Consider the following 23,492-nt stretch of genomic DNA (forward strand, 5'->3'; position numbering starts at 1 on the left):
GGGCATGCTAGTAGATTAGCTTTTCCATATCCTGACCAGAGTTGCAGTAAGCTTTTCAACCCACCAGCGCATTGGACAGGATGAAGAGACGGCTTTTCAAATTTAACAGCTGGCTGTTTCAAAGCCCCAGATCCCACTCTCTGATGCCTTTGCAAGTCTAACACTTGGGAGTTGTAGACCACTTCAACATGATCCAAATGCTTTGCAAGCGCCAGCATATATTCATAGCTCATCAATTAGGTCACAACAACACATCCTTTTGGCAGCTTGCAGACAGAAAAGAGAAGCGACCTGCTCAAAGTCAGTCTTGTGCTCAATCCAGTAAAGCCTGGCTCTTTTCACGAGACTGAGACTGTAAGCAGAGCAAACCTAAAACAATTAAAAAGAACAAACATTTCTCGCTCATAAATCACTGGTCCCAAACTTGAATTAAAGGGTGTGCTTAGGATGACATACAGCACCATTAATCCATGGCTTTGAGGCAATCTGTTGCCTCAGTTGAGGGAAATGATATGTGAAACTGAAGGAGAAAAAAAGTGCAGCAAGTACTGATTTCAGCAACAGGCTACTACTTTTTAACTTGACTTGGATTTGTCTGCAAATCTGAGAAACTGGGAGCAGACAAAACTATCAGTATTCAGTTCTGTAAACATAATCTTAAATCCAGCATTGTCTATTTAACTTAACAGTTTTAAAAAATTCCAAAAGAAGTTATCTAAAAAGTGTGTGTGTGCACATGCTCTTTCTTTCCAGAGTGTTTCTTTTTTTCTTCCAATTTTAATCCCTTGTGTCCTTGCCTTTTTTGAGAAATATAAATTAATGACAATTCTCAATTTTGTGTAAGCATGTATTCTCTTTCCATTTCCGATCTTATTTTTTAAATTTTCTAAATGGAAAAAGAGTGGATCTGAAGAGAAGGGGAGAGTCATATCAGAAAAAATTATGGTTTAAAAAAACCCCACTTCATTGAAACCTTGGAAAATTCAGGGCAAAATTAAAGATAAGATGAATGCTGTTTGTTTTTTTTTTCCTGAATTCAATATTAAATTTTTCCCCAAAAATTCAGGTTTGGCCTGCATTCTCAGGAAGTAAGCATTAAGAAAAAAAAAATCATTCTAAACATTATCAGCCAGGCTAGAGACAAGTGAAAATGACAGTATAGGATTATATTTCCAGTAGAAATGGTGATCTGCTAATGAACTTAGTGCAGTCATTCACAGCTAGATACTGGGTCAGTTGTGGCAACTGGAAGGTACAACAGAATCTGTTTGGATAAATGGCTAAGGTAGGCTGATTGGCAAATCCACTGTCTCAAAGACAGTGCACAGCATCAGACTGGAGCATTAATCAGTGCAAAAAAAAAAAAAAAAAAGAGACTATGAAATCAGGAAAAAACACTATGAAATGAGAAGTTCCACCTTGTTTTACTTTCTTTTCTCCTCCTTTTCAAAAGCTCTCTCTGGATTTTAAACAGCTCCATCCCAGTGGTGGGTTCTTAGTGAACTTCTAACCACTAACCTCCCGAGCTATCTTCACATTCAGCTGGTGGGGTTGCTCAAGCTCACTTCACTCTGATCAAGACATCATTATTAGTATTAATAATGCATGTTAGTTACAGCAAGGTTACAGAGGGGAGAGAGTGTTTGTGCCTTAGTGCCTGGGGAAGGAACGCTGACAGAAGAGAAGCAGAAGCGTGCTGTGTGAGTGCAGGAGCATTCTCATGCCAAAGCGCATTCAACGTGTCGACTTCTGAACAGCATATCATGAAGGCAGTCAGCAAGTGACAACACCTGCATCTGAATTGCAGCCATCCTTCATTTGGGTTGGCAATTAAGTTCTCTGTTGCCACAGAAAATTAAGTAAATGTCCATAGAAGGTGATGCCATATTCTCTGTGTCTTGGCATATTCCATAATACGCTGCATCTTGCCTTTTGATATGTAAACAAAGTACATGATTTTTTCCCATCAAATGACAAGTTTTAAGAAGAGTGCAAAAAACCATCTTTTGAACTGCTCAAACACATTCAAAATGTCTGGGGTTCATGGACCTTGTTGTCACATTGTTATTTGCAGAACGATTTGAAAAATACATGCAGGTTAAAAAATAAGATAAAATAAAGCATGCAGTGCTATATACATGTCTCAATATCCATAAATGTGAAAGGTACCTTGCACTCATCTACCATGACTGAGTTGTGAGCTGCAAAAACACATTGGTTTGAGTTGTTTTCCCTATGATTTTTCATGTCGTCATAGATTGACTGAGTCTTGGTCATTTCAATGTCTTCATGCCCTTTATGATGGGAATCAATGGTGTCAAGTTCTGCCTTGGAAAGGTGGTAGACAATGCCAGCACCAAAAGAATCCCCCACCACATTGACTGACGTTCTCATCCGGTCCCTACAAAAGAAGAAAAAGGCAGAGGCTGAATGGCATGAGAGGAAGAAAAAGTAGGGCATGGCAGCCCTGTTCATGGTACAGTTACTGCATTTGTTTCAGGAAGCTTAAGGTATCTTTTTAAGAGAGATGGGAGCTTTCAAGGGAAATGGGAGAAGTTTGCTTTCCCAAGGGACTTGTTCAAACTCCTATGTCCCAGCTGCTTATTCTCATGGAATATGTCAAAGAATGTATGAATGTATGCTAGGTCACAGCCAAACTGCAGAGATGTGCTTTAGTGAGATTCCCCATGCCTGCTTCTGGAGCTGGAGGTTTCAATATCATGGTGCCAGGCTCACACCCCTACCCTTTATTTAATCTGAATTTATCAGAGCACTGAACTTAATGCAGCCAGAGAAAAGGATTTTGGTTCTGATGAGCTGATCTCATTTCTAGTTTGAATTAACAAAAGGCCTGTCCCTTTACTCTTAGTGAGCAAATTATGGGGAACAAAAATGCCTGAAATATCTCCATAATGCTTAGGCTATTGAAGCTCCTCTTCTGGCACCATCTTTACAGATGGCCATCTGTTGGTGTGGCAGCATGCCCACTCACACTACGTGCGCCAGAGCTTGGCATATGAGCAACCCAAATATAGGTCATGGCCTACAAAATTATGAGCCTGTGACAGCATTTCACTAACGAGTGCCCCTTGTTGTAGGAGGGTGTCAACAGAGGCTAACATGCTTCATTACAAAGAAATATGTTTGTTGGCACTTTCTGGACAGGATGCCATTAAACAGACATGCTGTCTTTCTCCTGTCTTGTCTTTAGTATGGCTCTATCTGACAACAGTGAAGTCACAGTTGTGGGTTTTCCCTGACTTCAGAATTCTGCCCCAAACCTGACCAAAATTCTGCAAAAATGGGAGCTGGGTCCTGCTGTCTTTCCTGATGCAGGAAAAAAAATAACTTACAATCTCTTTTGCCTCTTCATATCTGCACTAAACATAAAACTCCTAAAAACCTTCTGACCAAGGGTTGCAAATTAAACCGACTGAAAGCAGCCAAGTCTAGCTCTGCCAAATAGGTCAGAGAAGTGATTACACCGATTAATTCTCAGAAGTATATTTATGAGGATTCATTTACACAAAATAGCCAGGTTGAACAGTGTGCACATTTGCCAAGTGACAAAAGCTAGCATGTAAGACCTCATTTCCCAAGAGAGCGATTAATTTCAAAACAACCTTTCTAGTATTTCTAGTACTAGATTTGTGTGACATCTCCTTTTTCTGTAGAACACCGAGAAGAAAACATCTAAATATATAATGTCTCAACTGGTAAGCATTCATTATTCATGCTTATTCATGACCATATCAAATTTTGAGCACATTTTAACATCTTTGCTCTACACATCAGTACATCTTCCTTTCTCACCTGTGGAATTACAGTCCCATTCAAGTTTCTCCTCTTCCTCTCAACATTATCATGCTTACATATTTACAGACTTTGTGGTGTAATATCTTTGCTGAAGCAGTTAATTTTCTGTTTTTTGGCTTCAAAAGAATACCCAGAAGGGGAAAACCACTACAGTAATTCCCTCGAGAAACAAACCAACAACCTATAGAAGGAAAACATCCTTCCAGTTTTGCTTCATGCAAATTAAATGTTTTATACAGTTCTCATCCAATGCCTGTGAAAATGCCTATTTTAAACCTGGTCAGAGTAGGTAGAATAGGAAAATAAGACTTTCTGGCATGATTTTTAATTAAGACCATTAAATACACTGAACCTGGCAATACAACTCTTCAAAAAGAACACCTACTTAATTTTTTTGCATGAGTGGTGTTAAATTTGGAAAGGATTCACTGATGCCAGATGACAGAGGGATAGTATAGCACACCAAAAAACCAAGGTGGAGAGAATACATAAATATAATTGAGGCAGAATTCAAATTCTGGAAGGGTCATTTGAGGAGATGCTCCAGCTCATGCACACGTACTACTAGCTGAGAGATAAAGCAATACAAACTGCACACTGATGCACAATGTGTTACACTGCATGATCAGAAGGAAACAAGGAAGGTCCTTTCCACAGAAACAGCAAAGTCTCAGCTGTCAGGAATCAACAGCAAAGTGCCACTGACCTCTTTTGGGGCAAAGAACACCCTATGAAGAACAAAGACAATTGCACTTACTCTTTTGTTAAAACCATACAACCACTTAATTCCAGGCAAGTGGGAGGATGTAAACAAAACAAATATAGCAAAGTTGCAGTCTAGACCCTTTTCATTACATCCAGACTTCACCCGAGTCTGAATGTTCTGACTGTGATCTAAGCCTTGGCTTAGATCAGAGTCAGAATATTCAGACCCAGAGTCAGAACTGAAGCAATCTTTTTCTGAGTTACTGAATGAAGGTTTAAGTACCGGATCAGCTGCCCAAGCTTATTTTCCCTAATTCCACTCTCTTTGCTGCAAAATGCCACTAATCTGGTAACATTGATATTTGCTAAGCTTGTCAGCTCACATCTGGAGAGTACCCAGTTTGTAGCTCAAGCAAAATAAGCTCATTTTATTCCATCTGTTGGCATATATTTGCTATCCTGTTAAATGTCACTGCTGTGTTGTCCTTTCTTTTAAACCATAATAGAGTCTGTAAGAGTTGTGAAATCCTGGGAAACTTGCCTGGTTGAAAGAGCTAACACTGGGTATGCATGCATGGAAGGTAGAAAAACAGAACAACCCAACAGATACTGGAGAGGCTTGAGAAAAAAATCAATATGGAAACTTTTCAGCTCGTTTGAAGGAGAGAATGTCAAGTTTAGGATTTTACATAGTGTGATCTTTGTGTTACACAATGACCGAATTATGCAAAACTGGTTTTGGTAAGACCACATTTGCAGATGGTGGTAGTACTGTAAAATCAGCTGATGTTCTGATATTTGCTTTTGTCCAAAATAATGAAAAATTCATAGAGTAGAATATTTTTTAAAACCTTTTTTATCTGAAATTGAAATGTTATTGAAGGGATGTTCTAAGTATTTGTACATGGCTGGTTGCATTTACTCATGGGTCCCAGAAAACTGGCTGGAAGTGGGTCTTAAATATTTTATTAACTTTCTTTTCTACATTCTGTTAGAAATACTGTTGTAACATTATTCAATGTTTGTAGGTAAATAAAATGTGTTTTTACATTTCATTTCAGATATTCTTTATGTGTAGTTTGTGTGTACAAAAACTTGCTCAGAATTTGGCCTGTGTGCCTTTTCTTGATATAGCTATATCAGCAGCACCATTTTTCATAATTCATTAGATCATTATGGCTACCACAAAATAGCCACTGTAAGATGGAAAATGAAGCTATCAGTTGTTGAACATAGATTAAGAAGTACAGTGGCATGACACAGAGCTTTTCACCTCTTCTTTTATCTCTTTTTCTTTTACCTCTCAGTTCTGAATCACGGTGCACTGGCACTGCTGATCAGTAGGCCATGAGGATCCAAACCCAACCATTTGGGCTGAAAGTTTTCTTGCCTTCCATTTATTTTGGAAAGACATCTTGAAGTATTTCTTTCAGAATTCCTATCCTTCCTATTCCTACATTCATCATGGCTACAGCTGCACAGTACAGAAGTTTTCATTTCTTAAGCAAGGTTGGATTAGCCAGTGAGGACAATGCTGCTGAAATGCAACACCCACTCATGGATCAGAGCTGCTGATAAACTTACAGCTCTGGGGCTTGCCAGAGTTAGCAGAGCTTCTCACACAACATTTTAAAAATAGCAATATTTTAAAAATACATTTCTCTAAAACACCAAGCAAACCACAGGCCTCTTTTGCACATCCTCCTACCAGCTGCAGAAACCTACCTATTTGCCTTACTTGGAGAGCGAAGAAAATCAGATATTTAAAACATTTTTATATATTTTTTCTCGCCTTCTTCCAGCTGCAGATTCCTGTACCGCTTTCCTGTTTTCAACTATGACATCATAAATATAATAAACCCACTGAATATCACATCTTTCCCTATGCCTGCTGTATCTTCTCATTTCACCATTCTCCATCATGATATCATGAGATTCAGCTATAAATAAATAATCTAAGTGAAGTCTTCCCTTTGCCTCCTCAAGCTGTAAATTCCTTTTTCTTTCTTCCCTGAAGCAGAAATCAGCTGCATGTTATCCTTCAAAATTCTTAGTGACAGACAGACCATGCCAGTAGACCCAAAATACATGTCAGAGGATTGATTTCGTTTCTTCAATTCTTCTCAATAAGCCAAGAGATAATGACAGAAAATTAAACTTCTATTTTATCTGCATAGGTACATTCTCAACTCTACTATTTCTCCTTGCATAATTTTGGTTGTATATCTGGAACTGAAAGTTACCAGAAGCAGGCAGCTGAGGCTGCGAGTGTGGGAGAAAACACATAAATAGTGCAGTTACATTTATGTCTTCCTTTCTGGGCACCACAGCTGGAACAACAAAAACAAATGTCTTTACTATTTCAAAGGATATTATGGGAGAGCTGGCTGTTGGCCAGAATAAACCAAAATACACTGTGCTGCAGCAGTACAGGACAATACAAAAGTGTCTCTAGAGGCCAGTACAACTTAAGGGCTACTGAGTCTCTTTCAGCTCTGCCCAGATGACAGAAGGATATCCCAGCTGTCAAATTACAGCAAGAGAAAGGATGTGGCCTGGCATTTCCTCTGTCTGTATTTACAGCTTCTGTATTCAAGTGTTGAAGACCAGTAGCCTCAGAAAACAATATGTGCGTTAGCAGTTTCTCACTGGAGGACCTGCAATGGCACAGGAGGACTTTGATCACAAGTTCCTGGAAATGAAAGCCATTCTTTCTAGTCTGAATGATCTGTCAGTAAAATGAAACTAGGGAATTACCTTCTTTATTTCAGTTTTCATTCTTATTTGTCTTTGGTCTTTGTCCTGCTCTGGAACAGACTCTTTTTAAAGGTATTTTACTTTCTTATATACAAAAATAAACTAACTTTTGTCCCTACAAGTATAAAACATTTGATATTACAAATGCCCACATCTCTCTATAACCTGCTGGCAGCATCCTGATGGAACTTGTATTTTCAGCATTCATCCTTCATTTTAGACCAGAACTATAACAAATGGAAATACAAAAGCAAAGATTAGAAAACTGCTCTTAAGTGATGGAAAGGCAACATTAGGGAGAAGATAATACAAAACTGTGAGCTCACGAGTGTGCCAAGGAGACCCTTGGCTCATGGAAACTGACTTCAGTAGCTCTGTAACAGTTTGTAACAGCTGAGAATCTGCTTTCAGTGTCTTCTACTTCACTGAACAGCCCATTTCCTCCTTTGGCTTATCTGTAGAGGAGAGACTTGCAGTTCTTTAAGACCAATGGTTGTAAAGCACTGTGGATAAACATTATTCCACTGCCTTTTCTGCACCGAGCAGCAGCGTCAGCACCACTTACAAAAGCCAGTCAACAGCAACAAGCAGACTGATGTCCTGGGTGGGGAGACCCACGGCAGTCAGGATCAGCAGCATGGTGACGAGTCCCGCGCTGGGAATGCTGGCAGCTCCAACACTCGCAAGGGTGGCGGTCAAACTGCAAAACCAAACATCAAATGGGAGCAGCAGGAAGAGAACACACACTTTGCTTGCATACTCATGGGACCATTAGGAAGGCCATATTTTTAATGTGTTCTTCCCATAAAGCACAACTAAATGATAAATTAAGGTAAGCTCAGGAGTTGTGTTGTAAACACAACACTCTTGTGTTTCTCTAGGAATATTTTTAGGGGACGCCAGATCGATGGGGTTTGTTCTGAGAGTCAGAAGAGGGTTGTCTATAAGCTAGTTATGACATTCAAATCTGTGTTGTGCTGTTTTCTAAACTCGACAAACTCATCCAGGGTTTTGAATCCTGAGTTTTGACCATCCCAACATGCCAAAGTTTGGTGACTACAGGTTGAATTTTCAGGGTGATTCATTTCTGTTTATTTATGTTACCTGAAGACTGGATTGTGAGTTAAAGGCTGAGAGAAAGCAGTTATTATTAAATACAGAAGAATAAAAGCCTGGTATCCACAACTCCCAGAATATAAGCCAGCAGTCTACCAAGCCTAGATACAAATCAGCCTAGATGAAAGAGCAAAATTGATGTGATTCTTTCATAAATCCAAACCTGTGTTTGTTTTTGCCTCATATATTTTGATGAAGATCAGTAGAGTGAATGTCTGAGCTTCAAATATTTAGAAAAATACAACACGGACCATAACAAATATCAACATCATTGGGCAGTCTTATAAAGAATGGAAAATAAATTTGTGAGAGAGTAAGTCAAGGGGAGGAAAACAGGGAAGAGGAGAGGGAGAGGAGGAGGGTAAATAAAAAGGAAAGCAGGTGAGAGGGACAATTTAGAGTTTTGCTTATGCCTTGTTTATGCTACACATGAGGTGAAAAACTCCTACAGGGTCTGTATACATGCTGAGAGCCCTAACACATGCCAGGTGTTAGGGAGGCAGAAAATGGAGGGATGCTCTGTCTCTGAGGGGACTGCATCTGGCATCCAGTCAGGGCAGAGAAAAATCCCACAACTGGGCTGTCCAGGAATAAATCTGGGAAATGGGGCTGTGGGTGGCACCTTAGCTCCTGAAAGCAAGAACTGTGCCACAGCAGGTGCCATTTCCTTTGGGCTTCCTGGAGGGACCGGGAGCTCACCCCACCACTGGTACCCAACAAATCTGAAAGTGTGGGAGGGGCTCACAGCTGGTCTGTGAGTCAGAAAGGATTAGTGAAAGAGAAGGAGCTGATAAGAGCTGCCTTTGCTCCTGAAAGCAGCTTTATCAAGGCTGTCAGCATGGAAACTAAGGAGAGAGAGAGAGATAAATGAGGGGCAGGCTGCCTTGCTCCAATGAATATTATGTTGATTTACCCTGACCAATGAATAAGTATAAACTTTGTGAAAGAGTATAAAAATACAGCATGCTGTAAAATAAATACAGAGAAGCCTTCTTAATTACAGTGTGTTCTTCAGTTTGTTATGACTGTCTCAACAACGACAAAAGTGCTTCCAATATAGAAGTAGGGGAGAACAGACTCTGCAGGAAATACTTGCCCATTAGCCCCAGAACTCATCTGTGAGGATGCTAGCCTGATTTAGAGTTGCCAGATGCTGTCTGGCTGGGTCTGACCTAGGCTGAAGTGTGTCTCTCAGATGTCTGGGTTAGAGTGCAGCCTGGCTCCCTAAACACACAGATAGGTCCAGCAGATGTGCAGGCAGGATGCTCTGCTCTGCTGTCAGGCTTTGCACGTGATGCCAGATCCTCAGGCACTTCCAGCCTAAACTGGTAAGGGATTCCTTCCAAACTCTGTGAGCAAATGCTCCTGCCTGCCTTCCCACAGTAAAGCAGTACTTACAGACCTGGAGGGGAATGAAGCTAGTAGAGTTCAGAACTAAACAGAACCTGTCTTAGCTACCAAGATCACCCCTTCCCAAAGAACACAGAAAATCAGAGGAATTAAATGACCAGGATGAAGTAACTAAGGCTGGTCAAAGGCTAGTTAAGTCTTTATGAGGTTATGTCTGGGTCATTTGAATATTGTCAGCATCACAAAGTGCATATTCCAGAAAAAACCTAATAATCTTTCCTTCATTTGTATTGTAATCTCAAGAGATAGCTCTTGTCATATTGCTATAGCAAAAATGCATGAAGAGGGAAAGCAGTGGTTTTACAAATCGACCAAAGTTGCTCCCTGCTTTGTAAATGTCAGTCGCAAAGCTGGAAACCAGCCTTGAAATGGTGAGATCAGGAAGAGCCAATTGCTCAATCCCTCAGAGAAAGAGAAGATGAGTAACTCAGGTTCAAGCCTACCAAATCTCCTGGACAACAGCAGATTCCTGATTTGAATTCCCTTGGTCTCAATTTAGTTTAATATGTGGCATCTCTGAAATGACGGTTTCCAGTTTTAGGAACAAATATGGATCATGCAGGTCTAGCATCTGCCTTCATTAGAAGCAGCCCTGAAAACCTTTTACAAACTTGGCTTTACTATTTCAGGAGTCAGGGCAGGAAGTAAACAAATGGAAAGTGTGGAACTAGTATAGCTGGGCAAGAAACATAGAATTAGACATCCCTTTGAAGGAGTTTCTTTAGTGTTAAAAAGGTTTAATAAAAGAAAACTGTGTGGGTGAAAACGACAGGAAGAAGACAAACTTGGCAGCCTTCACTTGTGGTTTCCATTTTAACTATTCAAAATGTCAGACCTGCTGTCTTCATCAAGTTAAAACTCCCTTACAGTAAACAGCCTTCAATCATTCTTATCCTTTTTTAATGGGTACTTTCTTTTGTCCTTACAGATGCTCAGCTTTCTTCTGGATAAGACAATTTGATATGAAAAGACTACATTTAATATTTGCTGGGTTAGAGATAAAAGGTCTGGGAGTATCCAGACCATGCCACAGACAATCTCACCCTCAGGATGGGCTATTCTCAGTTCATTATTTTTCCCCTGGTCACCAAAGTCACAGAAAAAGTACAGGAAAATATAAACACATAGAAAAAGTTTTACTTAAAAAAAAAATCTTTCTTGTAGTGTATATAAACAGATATAATTGTAGAAAGTGAATGGCCTGTACATGAGTTGTAGCACACCCCTAAACAAAAAAAAAGAAAAGCATTTCATTGGACAGAGAATGCTTTACATTAGAATTGACATTGTTTTGTGTGCTGGTTTTGGCTGCAGTAGAATTAATTTCCTTCACAGTGACTGGTATAGAGCTGTGTTTTGGATTTGTGCTGAGCACAGGGTTGATAATGCAGAGATGTTTTTGTTATTGCTGAGCAGGGCTCACATAGAGCCAAGGCATTTTCTGCTTTCCATGCTGCCATGGTGGGGAGGGAGCTGAGGGTGCAGGGGAGGAGACACAGCTGGCACAGGTGACCCCAGCTGACCAAAGGGACATTCCACACCACATGTGTGTGGAATCATCAGTGCATAAAGTGGGAGGAAGAAGGAGAAAGGGGGAGTTTGGAGGGATGTCCTTTGTCTTCCCAAGTGACTGCCACACGTGGTGGGGCCCTGCTCTCCTGGAGGTGGCTGAGCACCTGCTCACCTGTGGGAGGAGGTGGATTAACTCCTTGGTTTTCTTTCCTTGTGGGCACTATTTCTGCTTTCCCAATTGAACTATTGCTATCTCAGCCCATGAGTTTTACCCTTGCGATTCTCTTCCTGATCCCGCTGGTGAGGGGGTGAGTGAGTGGCTGTGTGGGGTTTGGTGTCCACCCAGAGTTAAACCATGACAATTGTCAACTGTAGAAGTGTAAAACACCAGCGTGCACTATGGCTGCAAATACAGAAAACACACCACCAGGAAACCAGGACCCATATATAAAACATTCATTTGCATATCATTATTAGAAATCCATGGATTTCATACTGAATCCAACTGAGACGACTCAGCTACTGAGAAGACACCCAACCCAAAGCATTCACATTTTAAAGTCTGTAGAAACAAAGGACTCTTTTGAACTGACCTCACAGTAACTATCTGGCCCCCATCCAGGTCAATTCCATTCATCTGTGCTATGAAGATGGCAGCCACAGCTTCATAAAGGGCAGTTCCATCCATGTTAATAGTTGCTCCAACAGGAAGAACAAACCTTGTTACACGCTTATCAATGCCAAGATTTTCTTCAAGACACCGGAATGTGACGGGTAATGTTCCAGCACTAGGGAGAGAAAGCAAAAAACACAAAGAAGTCATAATTAAAATCAGTATAACACATACACGTAAAGGAGAAAAATGAGAAATTCTAATACCGTTGTTTATATTTTCTACTTCCACCTTCTGCTGTGATTTAAGCCTTTTTTAGACAATTTTTAAACTAGGTCTACATTTAACTGGAAGTGGGACTGTAGCCAAGACGTGAATGAGGCTTGATGTAGGATGAGAGCTTGAGAGCGCCTGGATGAATGCTCAGCTTTTCACTGAAGCCCAATTATTTTGCCAAAATTGATTAAAATACAAATGGAGAGGTTTTTTCCCTTCATTTTGTGAAACCTAGAAATGTTTGTTTTTTCTTTCTTGAATGCAATGAGACTGGTCTTAAAATCCTCTGAAAAGAAAAAGAATTATCACTTTTCCTAGTTGAAGAAACAAGCACAGAATTAACACAATTTGCACAGGTGATTAGGCAAATGGCAGAAAAGAAAAAAAAAAAGGAAGAAAAAAAAAAGTGGGTCTCTCAGATATCTGCAGGTCTCTGCAGAGATGCAGCCTCTCTAGAGAATCCTGAAGGCAAGTGGTATTTTGATTTATTTAAACATGGTTGTATTACAAATAGTTTTCATTCAATGGCACAAAATGATTTTGCAGTGAAGGTTAGAACAGTAGATGTACCATGTATAAACAGCAGATAATAATCTGCCAAAAAACAAAGCACACTGGTATTTCTCAGGTGTACCTGGAAGCTGTGCCTAGTGCTGTGATCCATGCCTGGAAAATCCCAGCAAGGAATGAAAATGGGCTTTTCCTTGTTATCACAAAGTAGAGCAGAGGCAGGAAGATCCCTCCATGGATGACAAGACCCACAATCACAGTGACCATGTACATGCCAAGTTGTCTAGCAACTACTTCCAGGTCCTTGATTGCAATGATTTTTCCACAGATGAGGCAAGCAATACCCAACGGGGAGTACCTGGAGAAAGAAAACAAGCATAGGCAGAACTCATCTTGGCAGTGCAGTCATAGAAACTGTGCTGAACAAAACACAGACTGGAGAAGAGCAGGGAGCTCTCAGGCTCAGCAGCATGTCGAGAAGTGATGGAAATTCAAGGGATAGTTTTCACATATTTTTTAAAGTGATGGCCATCTCCAGCAAATTCCCCATATACTTCATTTTCCATCTATCAAATGGAACATGCCTTTCCTGAATAGCTCTCAATCCTAAAATAACATTGGACAAGAATATGATAATGTTACACAGGCTTGTATCATTGTAAAGAATGGTGCAGATTTGTTCTTAAAATGTAACTTTTACAACCCATTGTTTATTTGGTTTCAAGAGTTTGCATTATTTACTTCAGTTAAACCATTTGTTGAAATAGTTCAACATTTGTTGAAATGAACTGTTTATATCTTGAAGGCTGGAAATGTTTCCACTATGTTCTTTCAATAATTCAGACAAATGCTTTTTAATTTATGGATTCTTCATTAACGATGTACTTTTGTTACTTATTTTGTCTTGTCAATCATTAGAACAATACAAAGGAAACAGATTTTCAGAATAAAAGTGCTTCCTGGTTTTTGTTAGAATATCTCATGGTTTCTCAAGCGGTGTGCCCAAAGCCTGGAAGCCTTCAATCACTTCAAATGCAAGGCCAGCTGTTATACCAGTTATCAAAAAATGCCACGTTTCAGTGAACTTGACAAAGTGCAGTTCTTATGGAGAGCTACATGTTGTCAGAGCCAGATGTCTGTTTTGTTTTATGCTTGTGTAGCAATGCCATGCTCCTGAGAGTCTCTAGGTGCCATGGGAGTTGCAGATGTCTGTGCTGAGCAATCATAAACCAAACAGAATGTAACTCTGCATAAGGAAGTGCTTTCTTCTTTATAAACACGCACTAAAATCCCCTTGCTTCTGGCCTCAACAAATCTCTAAAAATTCTAAACAGAGATGAACAAAAGGAATTCCCAACATCAATTTCCTTTTTTTCATGAGAAGAGAAATAAAAATCCCATCAATAAAAAATAAATATTTACAGTGAATTTCTTGAAACTTGAAAGATTTTCTGCTGTTGCAACACTGACTACGAGAGAATGTTTATATTGTAGGCAGGGTATTACGTCTTGGGTCTACCAAATGGTGCTAAATAACAGTAAATTCTAGCTCCTGGAGGGTATGGGGTTATGACTTTCTTAAAGGCAAGTCAGGCCCCATTATCACAAACAGGTATACTTCAAAAAGAGGGCAGGTATCTTCCAGCGACCCCATTGCAGCAAGGTTGTAAGACATTCTGCAGAAACTATGAGTGAAAGGACTAAACATCACTGAAAACTACTGGAATTTTATTTGATGCTAAAGTATTTTTACTAAAGAAGACCATTAATAAAGTGTGTCTAAAGGCTTTGTTTGTACTTACACCTTCTAGGAAATACCCTGGGATTATGCTAACCTCCCAGGAAGACCGGGATACTCTTGTGTGGGCCATTCTTGCTTGCTGAGGTGCTCTCTTCTATAATGAACTTCCACAGTCAATGTGGCATTTGAAGGTCTTTCCTGGTACATGCATTGTATTTCAGCACACAAAGAACAGAATCTCTTCAGAAATGTTTCAAGTTGGGTCCTAAATAATCCTCACCAAATGGAAATAATGCTGCTGTGGTTCTAATATACCTTTCAAGGCTTTAGAAAGTCAACTATTTAATTACACTGTTTACTAACAAACTGGCATCTGTTTATCAAGGATTTATAAGGGCTTTATAAAAATTACTTTTTTGCTCTGTGAGTTAGAACTACAAACTTACCACATGATCATGGTTACTAACTTCATTACAATCTCATTCAGGATGTTGAAGAAATCCACCATCATCTTGGCCTGTTCTCCCATTTTCCCCATAGCAATGCCAAAAGCAATAAAGAATCCTATCAAACCTGTTGGGAAAAATTGCAAGACAAAAAAGAAGGCTCTGAGGAAGTTTTTGCACTTAGTCAATGTCTTGATGCCACCTGCAAGTCCAGATTTCACAGAAACACAGAATCACAGTTTAAGTAAACTTGGAAAGGACCACAGTGGGTCATCTGGTCCAAGCTCCCTGCTCAAGCAGAGTCATCCTAGAGCACATTGGTCAGGATATCAGAACTACAGGGTATTACAAATGTCTTGGGACTTTTTAATATGCACTCATGCTCAACTACCATAATCAAATCCAGAAAATCTTTTATTCTTCAATGTTTTACTAATTTCACAGTGCAATTACAGTTTTGTTGGGTTTTTTTCCTGTATTGATCTGATCATCAAAAAATACATATACAGTAATCTTCCAGTGCCATTCAGCTATTAGAAACCTCATGAACCCTGGCAAATGGGAAAGGTAACAGTGCTGCACTGTAACTCCATTGTTAAAAGAGTTTCTAGAAACCAAGAGGAATTTTCTCAGGCTTTACAAAAGTGCCTTGACAGGCCAATTAGTCCTGGAGTACAGGGAAAGGCAAAAAAAATAGCCCTAGAACTTTTGCAGGCCAGGAGTATTCCTCTTAAATGAAGCAGGTAAAGGTGGGAGGAGAAGGTGGGTACTGCACATAACCACAGAACTCCCAATAAGCAGCTTAACCTCACTGAAAAGGCTATGAGTTGATGCAAAATTGTAGCACTTAAAATGGGTAACATTTGGCTCCAAATGCAGATTTATCTGGAGTATTAGACTATCAGTGTGAAAAAACAATGGATGCATCTTTGGAGCAATCCATGCACAATGGATTACTTTGGAGCTGTTTCTTCAATGCTAACCTTTTATATCCAGAAATTTTCAGTGCCCAGGGCTGGATTATTAACTGATACTGACAGATGGTTTGAATCTTCAGCCATTCTTTGAGGCTAAATTTTCAGTCATTATATGAGTCCAATATTTAACAAATCTGTAAACTAATCTGGGAAATTCCTATGGAAAAAATCTATTGGGACACAAAAACATTCAAGATAAGGGAATATGAGCTGCCAATACCCTGGGAAAGGACAGGCTGTCCCATATCTTCACACTGGGTTTAGCAACCAGATTTTTTTTCTTCTTTTTTTTTTTTTTAATCCAGTTTCCTGTATACAAAGTCATTCTTTAGAACCAAGCTATCTTTGTTGAGTCAGTTGAATAGGGAAGTGAAGCATATGTTTGTGTGCCACAGAGCGTAGAGAAATGATGAAAAGCTTTTCAAAGACCAAGTTACTTCCTGGAATTCAGAATCTGCATTAGAAAATGTTAATAGGTACTTTTGTTCATTAATTCCAAATGAGCTGTTGTGTTAGTCATGAGAGTCAGATTGGTTCCTATTTGCAGGAATTTGCCTGGCTTGTACAGATTATCCAGACTGGATGGCAATTCCCACAATATTTTCATTTCTTCATTCAAAATCAAACCCACAACAAACCGACCCAAAAAGCTCAAGAACATTTGAGAGTCATTGGTCAAAACACCACAGAAAATTCCCCAGCTATACTGTCTATTTCTTTTCTGTAGGAATTGTATTCAGCCTTTTCTTATCCATGACAGAGCCTACACAAAACAAGCCCAACATTAAGTGCAATGCATCTCTCACTCAAAACAACTGTTTCATTTTAATGCACAGGGAGAATTCCAGGAGAGAAAAAAACAGATGAGGGTAAAGAGCACTGGCAACGAGCTGCTGCCTCATGCCTGGTACAAAATGCCAACTTGCAGCTCTGAAAGTGGCTCCTCTGCCCACAGATGCTGAATGGAAGGAGAGTCACGAAAGCAGGCAGGATACAGGGCTCTTGTAGAGCAGGCTGCTTCACAGAAAAACAAGACCAGCTTATAGATGCTATCATCTTCCCTGTATCTAAGCAAAGCAGCCAACCAACTCACCAACACCTCAGGAAGGTCTGCAGACAGCACTGTGTCAGCAAGAGCTGTTCAGCAGCTGTAAGAGGCCATTTGCCCTTCAAAGATTATGGCCTAGTGGTGAGAGAAAGCAGGGGATCAGGTACCCCAACATAGTGTCCCACTTTGAGGGCACCTATAGACAGAGAGGTGTCAGCCTCAGCCTTGTGGATGTGCTGTCACAGAGCATCTTCAAGTGTAGGTGTGAGGCTACAAATTGAGAGCTAATCTGTGACTGACTTCACCCACATACAAAAAGGAAGGAGTTGAAGGAGGAGCACTCCTCTCTCAGATGAAAAAACAGGGACTCTAGACACAGAAGAGAAAATAGAAGTGGTGTGGAAGCTGTTTGTTTCTCGTGTGCCCCCATCCCAGACTGAACATTTGCTTCAGGAAGGGGTGGGAGATAGGCAAAGTTTTCCTACCACCTCCACTTGCTGGCTTGTTCAGACAAGATGGCATGATGACAATTGCAGCTGGTAAAGGTCAGCAGCCAAGATGAAAGGAGGAGGGAGTTGTGACTCAAATGTGTCAAGCCTTTCTGGGAATTTTCTTGGGTGGTGTGGTTCACACTCCACCTCTCACTTCAGGCTCTGCCTCAAGCCAAATTTGTTCAGCACACCCAAGACAGCTACTGGAAACCACTTGGATCCATCAGGGGGTGTGTGAAGTACTGGCTCTTGAAGCTCTTCCCCCAGACTGTTTTGCCAATATGCATTAGTATTAGCCTAGGTCAGCTTTTTCTAGGATGAAAGGATATTTTGGGTAGCTCCTACATGCTTTGCCACTGTACTCCTCCAATTCATAACCACAAAGCTGCCAATCCAGAACAATTCACTTGCTGGTTTCTGTGATATCTCAGAGACCCATGGACAGCCATTAGATGATAACATTTGATGATTATCTAGAGAGACTAAACGTGCACTGAAGACCAGATCAAACAACATTGGCTACCTAGCCACAGCAAAAAGCTGTGACATACATCTCATGTACATATTTGACCAGCAGGAAATTTTCTTACCCAGGACATTCATGCCATCCTTAAATTCCAGTCCCTTCTTAATGACCATCTGGGCTTCAGGTGCTGCTGTCTCATTCACCATAGCAATAGCAGAATCAGTGACATTAGGTGGCTCTTCAACAGGTAGTGGCACCAGCACTCTCTTGGTGACAGTTTGGATCTGAAGGGTGGATGAGAATGGAAATAGTCTGAATGCATCCATGGTAGACAAGGAATTAATAATAAAAAGTCTTCACTCGACATTCCAGGGAACTATATTTTTAAAGGATTAGATATGCATTCCACAGACTCTTAACCCTTCTTCCAAAACTAAGTTTATTTTTCAACAGTTTCAAGTGCTACAAAGTACTGGGGGTCTTCCTCATAACTCTGGTGTGAAAAGTATGGCAAATGCATGTTTTTTATCTCTACAATGAAACATTTTACAGATAGTTAGTCCCTTTAGCCAGGCAGTTCACACAGGGTGCTTCCCAGACTGTGTGTCACAGGCTGATACCATTTGTTTAGCACCAAAAGCCAGGTGCCTCTAAAATCAGTCATGGCAGCAGCTCTGCAGTAAGGCTTGTTATTCAGGATGGTCTGTTCATCTCAAGTCATCCCAGTTTAATGGTTAACTTGAATCAAAAATTCAGGACATTTCCAACACTTCTCTTACAAATTTGGAGCTCTTGACTGCAAGAGCTCAAAATGGAATATACACAGTGCCCTGAGATCTCTAATTAAAAGATTGTGGGGGATAGATAACAGAAAGATTACCAATGCTGCTAGATACAAATCTGACCACCTTAAAAAAAAAAAGGCATCAGCTTCTGACCCCACTTGGACCCACTCGTGGCACATGAAAGTCGTGGTAAAGGAAAAGCTGGGAAGGAGTGGTAGGAGGAGAAGTGAGCTTAAGATTACAGCTAGGGAAAAAGGAAGGAGGGAGTGGAAAAAGAGAGATCTGTGATTTGCTGCTTTTAGAAGGGATGTTTTCCTCCCACTTCACACCTTGACCCTTTTTCAGCCTCTTCATAGTCCTGGGGCAGGCAAAATGGTTTGGAAGCTATGACTGGCTTGCCATATTTTCCCACCTGCTCCCTACTCCCCTTGCTCCTAGAAACACTTAGCAAGGTAACAGAAACTGTGCATTAGCTTTTCAAAGAACATTTCCACCTCTTTCTTGTTGACATGGACATTGTAGTACTATGGATGAGGATCCAGATCTGATCCATATGGTGTAAAGCCTTATGGTTTTAAAATACCTTGCATCTCTCCTTCTGAAACCTGCTGCCTAAATCTGGAGAGGGGGATATAGACAGAAAACCTACATAGCTTTGCATGACAAACTCTTCAGTTGTCCTGAAACCACCGAACATTATTGACTGCCTCCTTTTTTTCAGAGTTAAATTTTATCTGAGGGATTTTGTCAACAGAGTACTTTTTTATGTGAGGTATTCAGAATGCAAGAACCGAGTAATGGAAATTAAATGTAAAATATTAGACTCTTCACACTCACAAATTCCACTACAGTCACTTAAGTTAAAGGTCCTCAGCAGTCCTTTGCTCAAGGTCACAATCTGTAAAAATGCTGAGTCTGACATAAAGCTTAGATTCTGACCACATCTGAGACCAAAAAACCATTTAAATGTCACAGTCACATTCACAGATGGTCCTATGGTTTTTCTGCTGGAATAGCAATTTTCATTATAAATTCAAACTTTCTTGTGGACCATGTGAAAATTCAGGAGAGAGTGAAATTTCATGATAGCCACAGTCCAGTTTGCAAATGAACAGTTCCAAAGCTGAACATGAACCTCTTCACTGGCTTTTGCCTGGTTACAATGAAAAGCACCAAAACTTTCCCACACACTGTTCATTGCCATTGCTGTGCACCCTTCAGAACCACTCTTTGTGTGATTACTGCACAATATGTCTTCCATCTAAGCCTACCTGGAAACTCTGAGTGTCTATGGAGAGAGACTGTATGAATGTAGGAAATAAAATATATGTTGACACCATTAAAGCAGGTTGTTTTCCTCTTGCAGAGAGAGAAAAGTAAAGCCTAATTCCTTACAGAGGAGTTAAGGGCTATCAGAAGCAAAAGTTCCACCTAGTCACATTTCACAAATGAAATGTGGCTTTGTGGCAGAGGTTTTCAGTAGAAATTAGTCTGGAATCTGCTAAAATCAAACCCTGAAAAGCCAAAAAGCTCTTTTTTTTTTTTTTTTTTTTTTTTTTTACTAAATTTAAAAATAATCAGTGAAATTAGTGATCCATAACTAGTGAAATAACCTGAACTTTGGTATTAAACACACTGAAAAAATAATACTAACATTTAAAAAAAAATCTGACAGAGGTAGCTTAATTCTTCTTTTTCTGGTGTTTTTTTTTTTGCCCCTTTGTCAGGATATTTGACCACCTTCAACTAACAAGAAACTGAATTTTCCTCTCTTCCACAGTTCAAATGAGGGAGAGGAAGAAAAAACCATAAGCACCCTGCTTTCCCTCACTTAATTTTGCAGAAATACATTTCACATTACATGTGATGTTTAGCCACCCGCAGTTTGACCACATGACTGACATTCCCGTGATGATTTGGAAATATTGAGAATGTTCTCTCTCTAAATCCCCAAGGATTATATGTTTTTATGTGGAAGTCCATGTAAGAAGTGAAGCAATCCAAACCCTTTCGGCAGTTTAGGTCACCCTCATTCTTCCACTCTCCCATGGCCTCTTCTCCCTTCCCCCCCCTTCTTGTTCCTTTTTTCTTTGGCTATAACCGCAGCACCAGCTATCACACCATTTCACACAGGAACACTTAAGAACAGGTTTGGCAACAAATCCTGTTACATCAAAAACACCCAAAACCAGCCCAACCCCCCAAAAACCCTGTCTGCATTACTTTCAAACAATTCAGTTGGAGGGAAAAGCAGCTTACATAAAAGAAATATGCTTAAGCATATTTTACTTCTTAAAGTCAAGGTGTTTTGATTAAGCACTGGTGAAAAGCTTTCAGACAAAATTAACTCCCTACAGGGCAAGCAACACATTGTGCAAGCATCCCTCATTCCCAGCATGCTCCAAAGCTGGTGAGATGGGGCCACCTGTAGGTGCATCAGCCCTTTGGAGCTATTATCCCCACCTCATCTGGACTCTAACACAGCAACAGAGGTTATGGGAGGTTGGGTTTTGGGGTACATTTTTGGAACGAGCTGGAATGATTATCACTCATATATTCCAAACAGGGCATTGCAGAACCATCATCTCTGTAATTAACAGCCAAGTTAAAATTCAGCCTGGGTGAAAGACCAAGCCAGCATTCATGACCATAGATACTGTAGGAAAAGCATGGAGAAAATTAAAGATTACTTAATAACAAAATTTAAATAAACTTCATTAAAAACACCCCCATGAATTTAAATAATACAACATAAACCAAGGCAGCTATAAGTAATGTTGTTTCATTTACCTGCTCAAACCTTTAGACCTGTATACCTCTTTGCATTATCATTTCTCTGATTAACCTAAACAATGACATTAACTCTGTAGACAACCCTGAAAAGATGTAAAGAATATTACCAAGGAGCAGAAGGACTTACCTGCTGAAAGCATGCTTGAACCAGATTTTCAGGGAACAAGTTTCGGATCAAATCCAGGAAGGCATCCAGACTGGATACTTCATCATTCTTCTTCCCTTGCCCAAGCTGTTTCTTGAGTTTTGGATTCCCTGGATGGATGGCTAAAACCAGAATCACACCCAGTACAGCAGCAATAATGGTGGTGGACATGTAGTAGACCATGGCTCTTGTCCCCAGGCGGCCACTTGCTTTAGCATCTAATCCAGACAGCCCTGCAGGTGTTTAGGATACAAGCAAATATATTGACACTCAATACCCAATTAAATAATTATAAAATAAAATCCTTTATAATTTTCAATATTTATTGACTACCTCTGGGTGCCTACTTTCATCCCATGATATTCTCACCATGAGACAGATACTTCTCTCTCTAGTTCTTATGTGTGAAGTGTCTACTGCTAATAATTTGAAGAGAAGCATTTAAAACTCCACCTAATTGCAGAGGAAGCATTGAAAAATAGAGAAGATCTCTACCATCTTTTGCCCTTGATTTCTGCAAACTGGTCATGGTCTGGCTGACACCACACCTTCAAGAAGGCTAGGCTCACTAGTGTCAGGCCATTTCATTTGCAAGCTCCAATCCAGAAATCAGATCAAACAGCATATGAAGAAATTTCTGATTGCAGCATGTGTGCATGTGCTTGGAAATAAATTCAGTGGAGCATATACCTACTAAAGCCAACCAAGCTATTCAGAAATCTACTGTGAAATACTCACTGCAACTGCAAAATGCTGACAGGATCCCACCATTATTCTTCCTACATCACAAAAAGCAAACCAGGTGATTCCTGTAGAAAGCATCTTAAAGTATTTATGGCTAATGGATCTTACCTGTGATTAAACTGGAGATAATTAAAGGGAGGATCAGCATTTTTAGCATCCGCATGAGGATGTCTCCTGGGAAGGCTATTAGCATGATGATGTCAGGGTCAATAGGTGTTGCTAGGCGAAGGAGACCCCCACACACTGCACCCAGGATGACACCTGGAGGAAGAACAAACAAAGGAGCAGGTGGGCATTGGAAGGAACTGCCTGATGTGGAATAATGTACATATGTTTGAAGAAAACTTGATTCTTAGGGTTCATGTCTTATTCCTTTTTTTTTGACGCTCTGCATCCTTCTCCTTGTGCTGATGTTCTCAAAACACAAACAAACCCCTCATCATTTATGTGGATAAAGTGATAAAACTTAAACCTCCTGCTCAGGATTAAGGTTGTTAAAGCATAGATTAGGGGGAAAAATGCCATGTCTACTTTCATAACGTGATCTTTGTGAACAGCTATTTTATGTTTACATCCAGAAAGCCTTTTTTTCGTGATCTCAAGCCCAAGTGCGATAAAACCTGATAGCAAAGTTTGTGTTATGATTCACAGCAAGTATGACTATGAAGTATCTCTTTGATACAATGAAAAAATATATGTGTATTTAAAACATTTTTCTAGGACAGCATCAGGTACACCTTTGAAAGGTGATTCAAGGCAAACATTTCAGCAGTATGTGGTTTTGCAGGCTGAAAATATGGAGATGAAATTTACAGCTCAAGACCAGTTGCAGCTGTTTTTTCAAACAATAATAAGACTATGTCTACAAATTTGCTGCATATGGCTGTTGGGCTTTCAGTGAAAAAGAAACAGGCAAAGAGCCAGTGAACCACAATAAAATGTCAAACTGTTCCGTATATGGAAGCTGCTAAAGCCAGAGGCAATTTTCAAGATGAGATCATGGAGCGCTGGCTTACAGCTACAGAGAGGAAAGACAAACCTTAAAACCAGTGAAGTGTAAACTGAGAGATAAAAGAAAATTTTGAAGAGTTTTTATCTTTTATTTTTTTTCCTCTCCAAATCACTGAGAGAAAAAAAGAGT

At 40.0% G+C, this 23,492-nt stretch overlaps 1 protein-coding gene across 2 annotated transcripts in view; it reads right to left on the reverse strand.

The window, feature by feature from the left end:
* The window catches only part of SLC1A2 (solute carrier family 1 member 2), an 86,851-nt gene that overhangs the window by 10,413 nt on the left and 52,946 nt on the right, over nucleotides 1–23,492 (reverse strand). For both annotated transcript variants that reach the window (XM_063158791.1, XM_063158790.1), the window contains exons 3-10: nucleotides 22,460–22,612; nucleotides 21,590–21,840; nucleotides 18,009–18,168; nucleotides 14,903–15,029; nucleotides 12,840–13,073; nucleotides 11,910–12,104; nucleotides 7,844–7,978; nucleotides 2,170–2,401 (exon numbers count right to left, since the gene is read on the reverse strand). In XM_063158791.1, the coding sequence (XP_063014861.1) occupies nucleotides 2,170–2,401; nucleotides 7,844–7,978; nucleotides 11,910–12,104; nucleotides 12,840–13,073; nucleotides 14,903–15,029; nucleotides 18,009–18,168; nucleotides 21,590–21,840; nucleotides 22,460–22,612 (1,487 nt within the window). The remainder of the gene's footprint in view (nucleotides 1–2,169; nucleotides 2,402–7,843; nucleotides 7,979–11,909; nucleotides 12,105–12,839; nucleotides 13,074–14,902; nucleotides 15,030–18,008; nucleotides 18,169–21,589; nucleotides 21,841–22,459; nucleotides 22,613–23,492) is intronic.

Source organism: Melospiza melodia, chromosome 6, assembly GCF_035770615.1.
Source record: "Melospiza melodia melodia isolate bMelMel2 chromosome 6, bMelMel2.pri, whole genome shotgun sequence".
Classification (NCBI taxonomy): Eukaryota; Metazoa; Chordata; class Aves; order Passeriformes; family Passerellidae; genus Melospiza; species Melospiza melodia.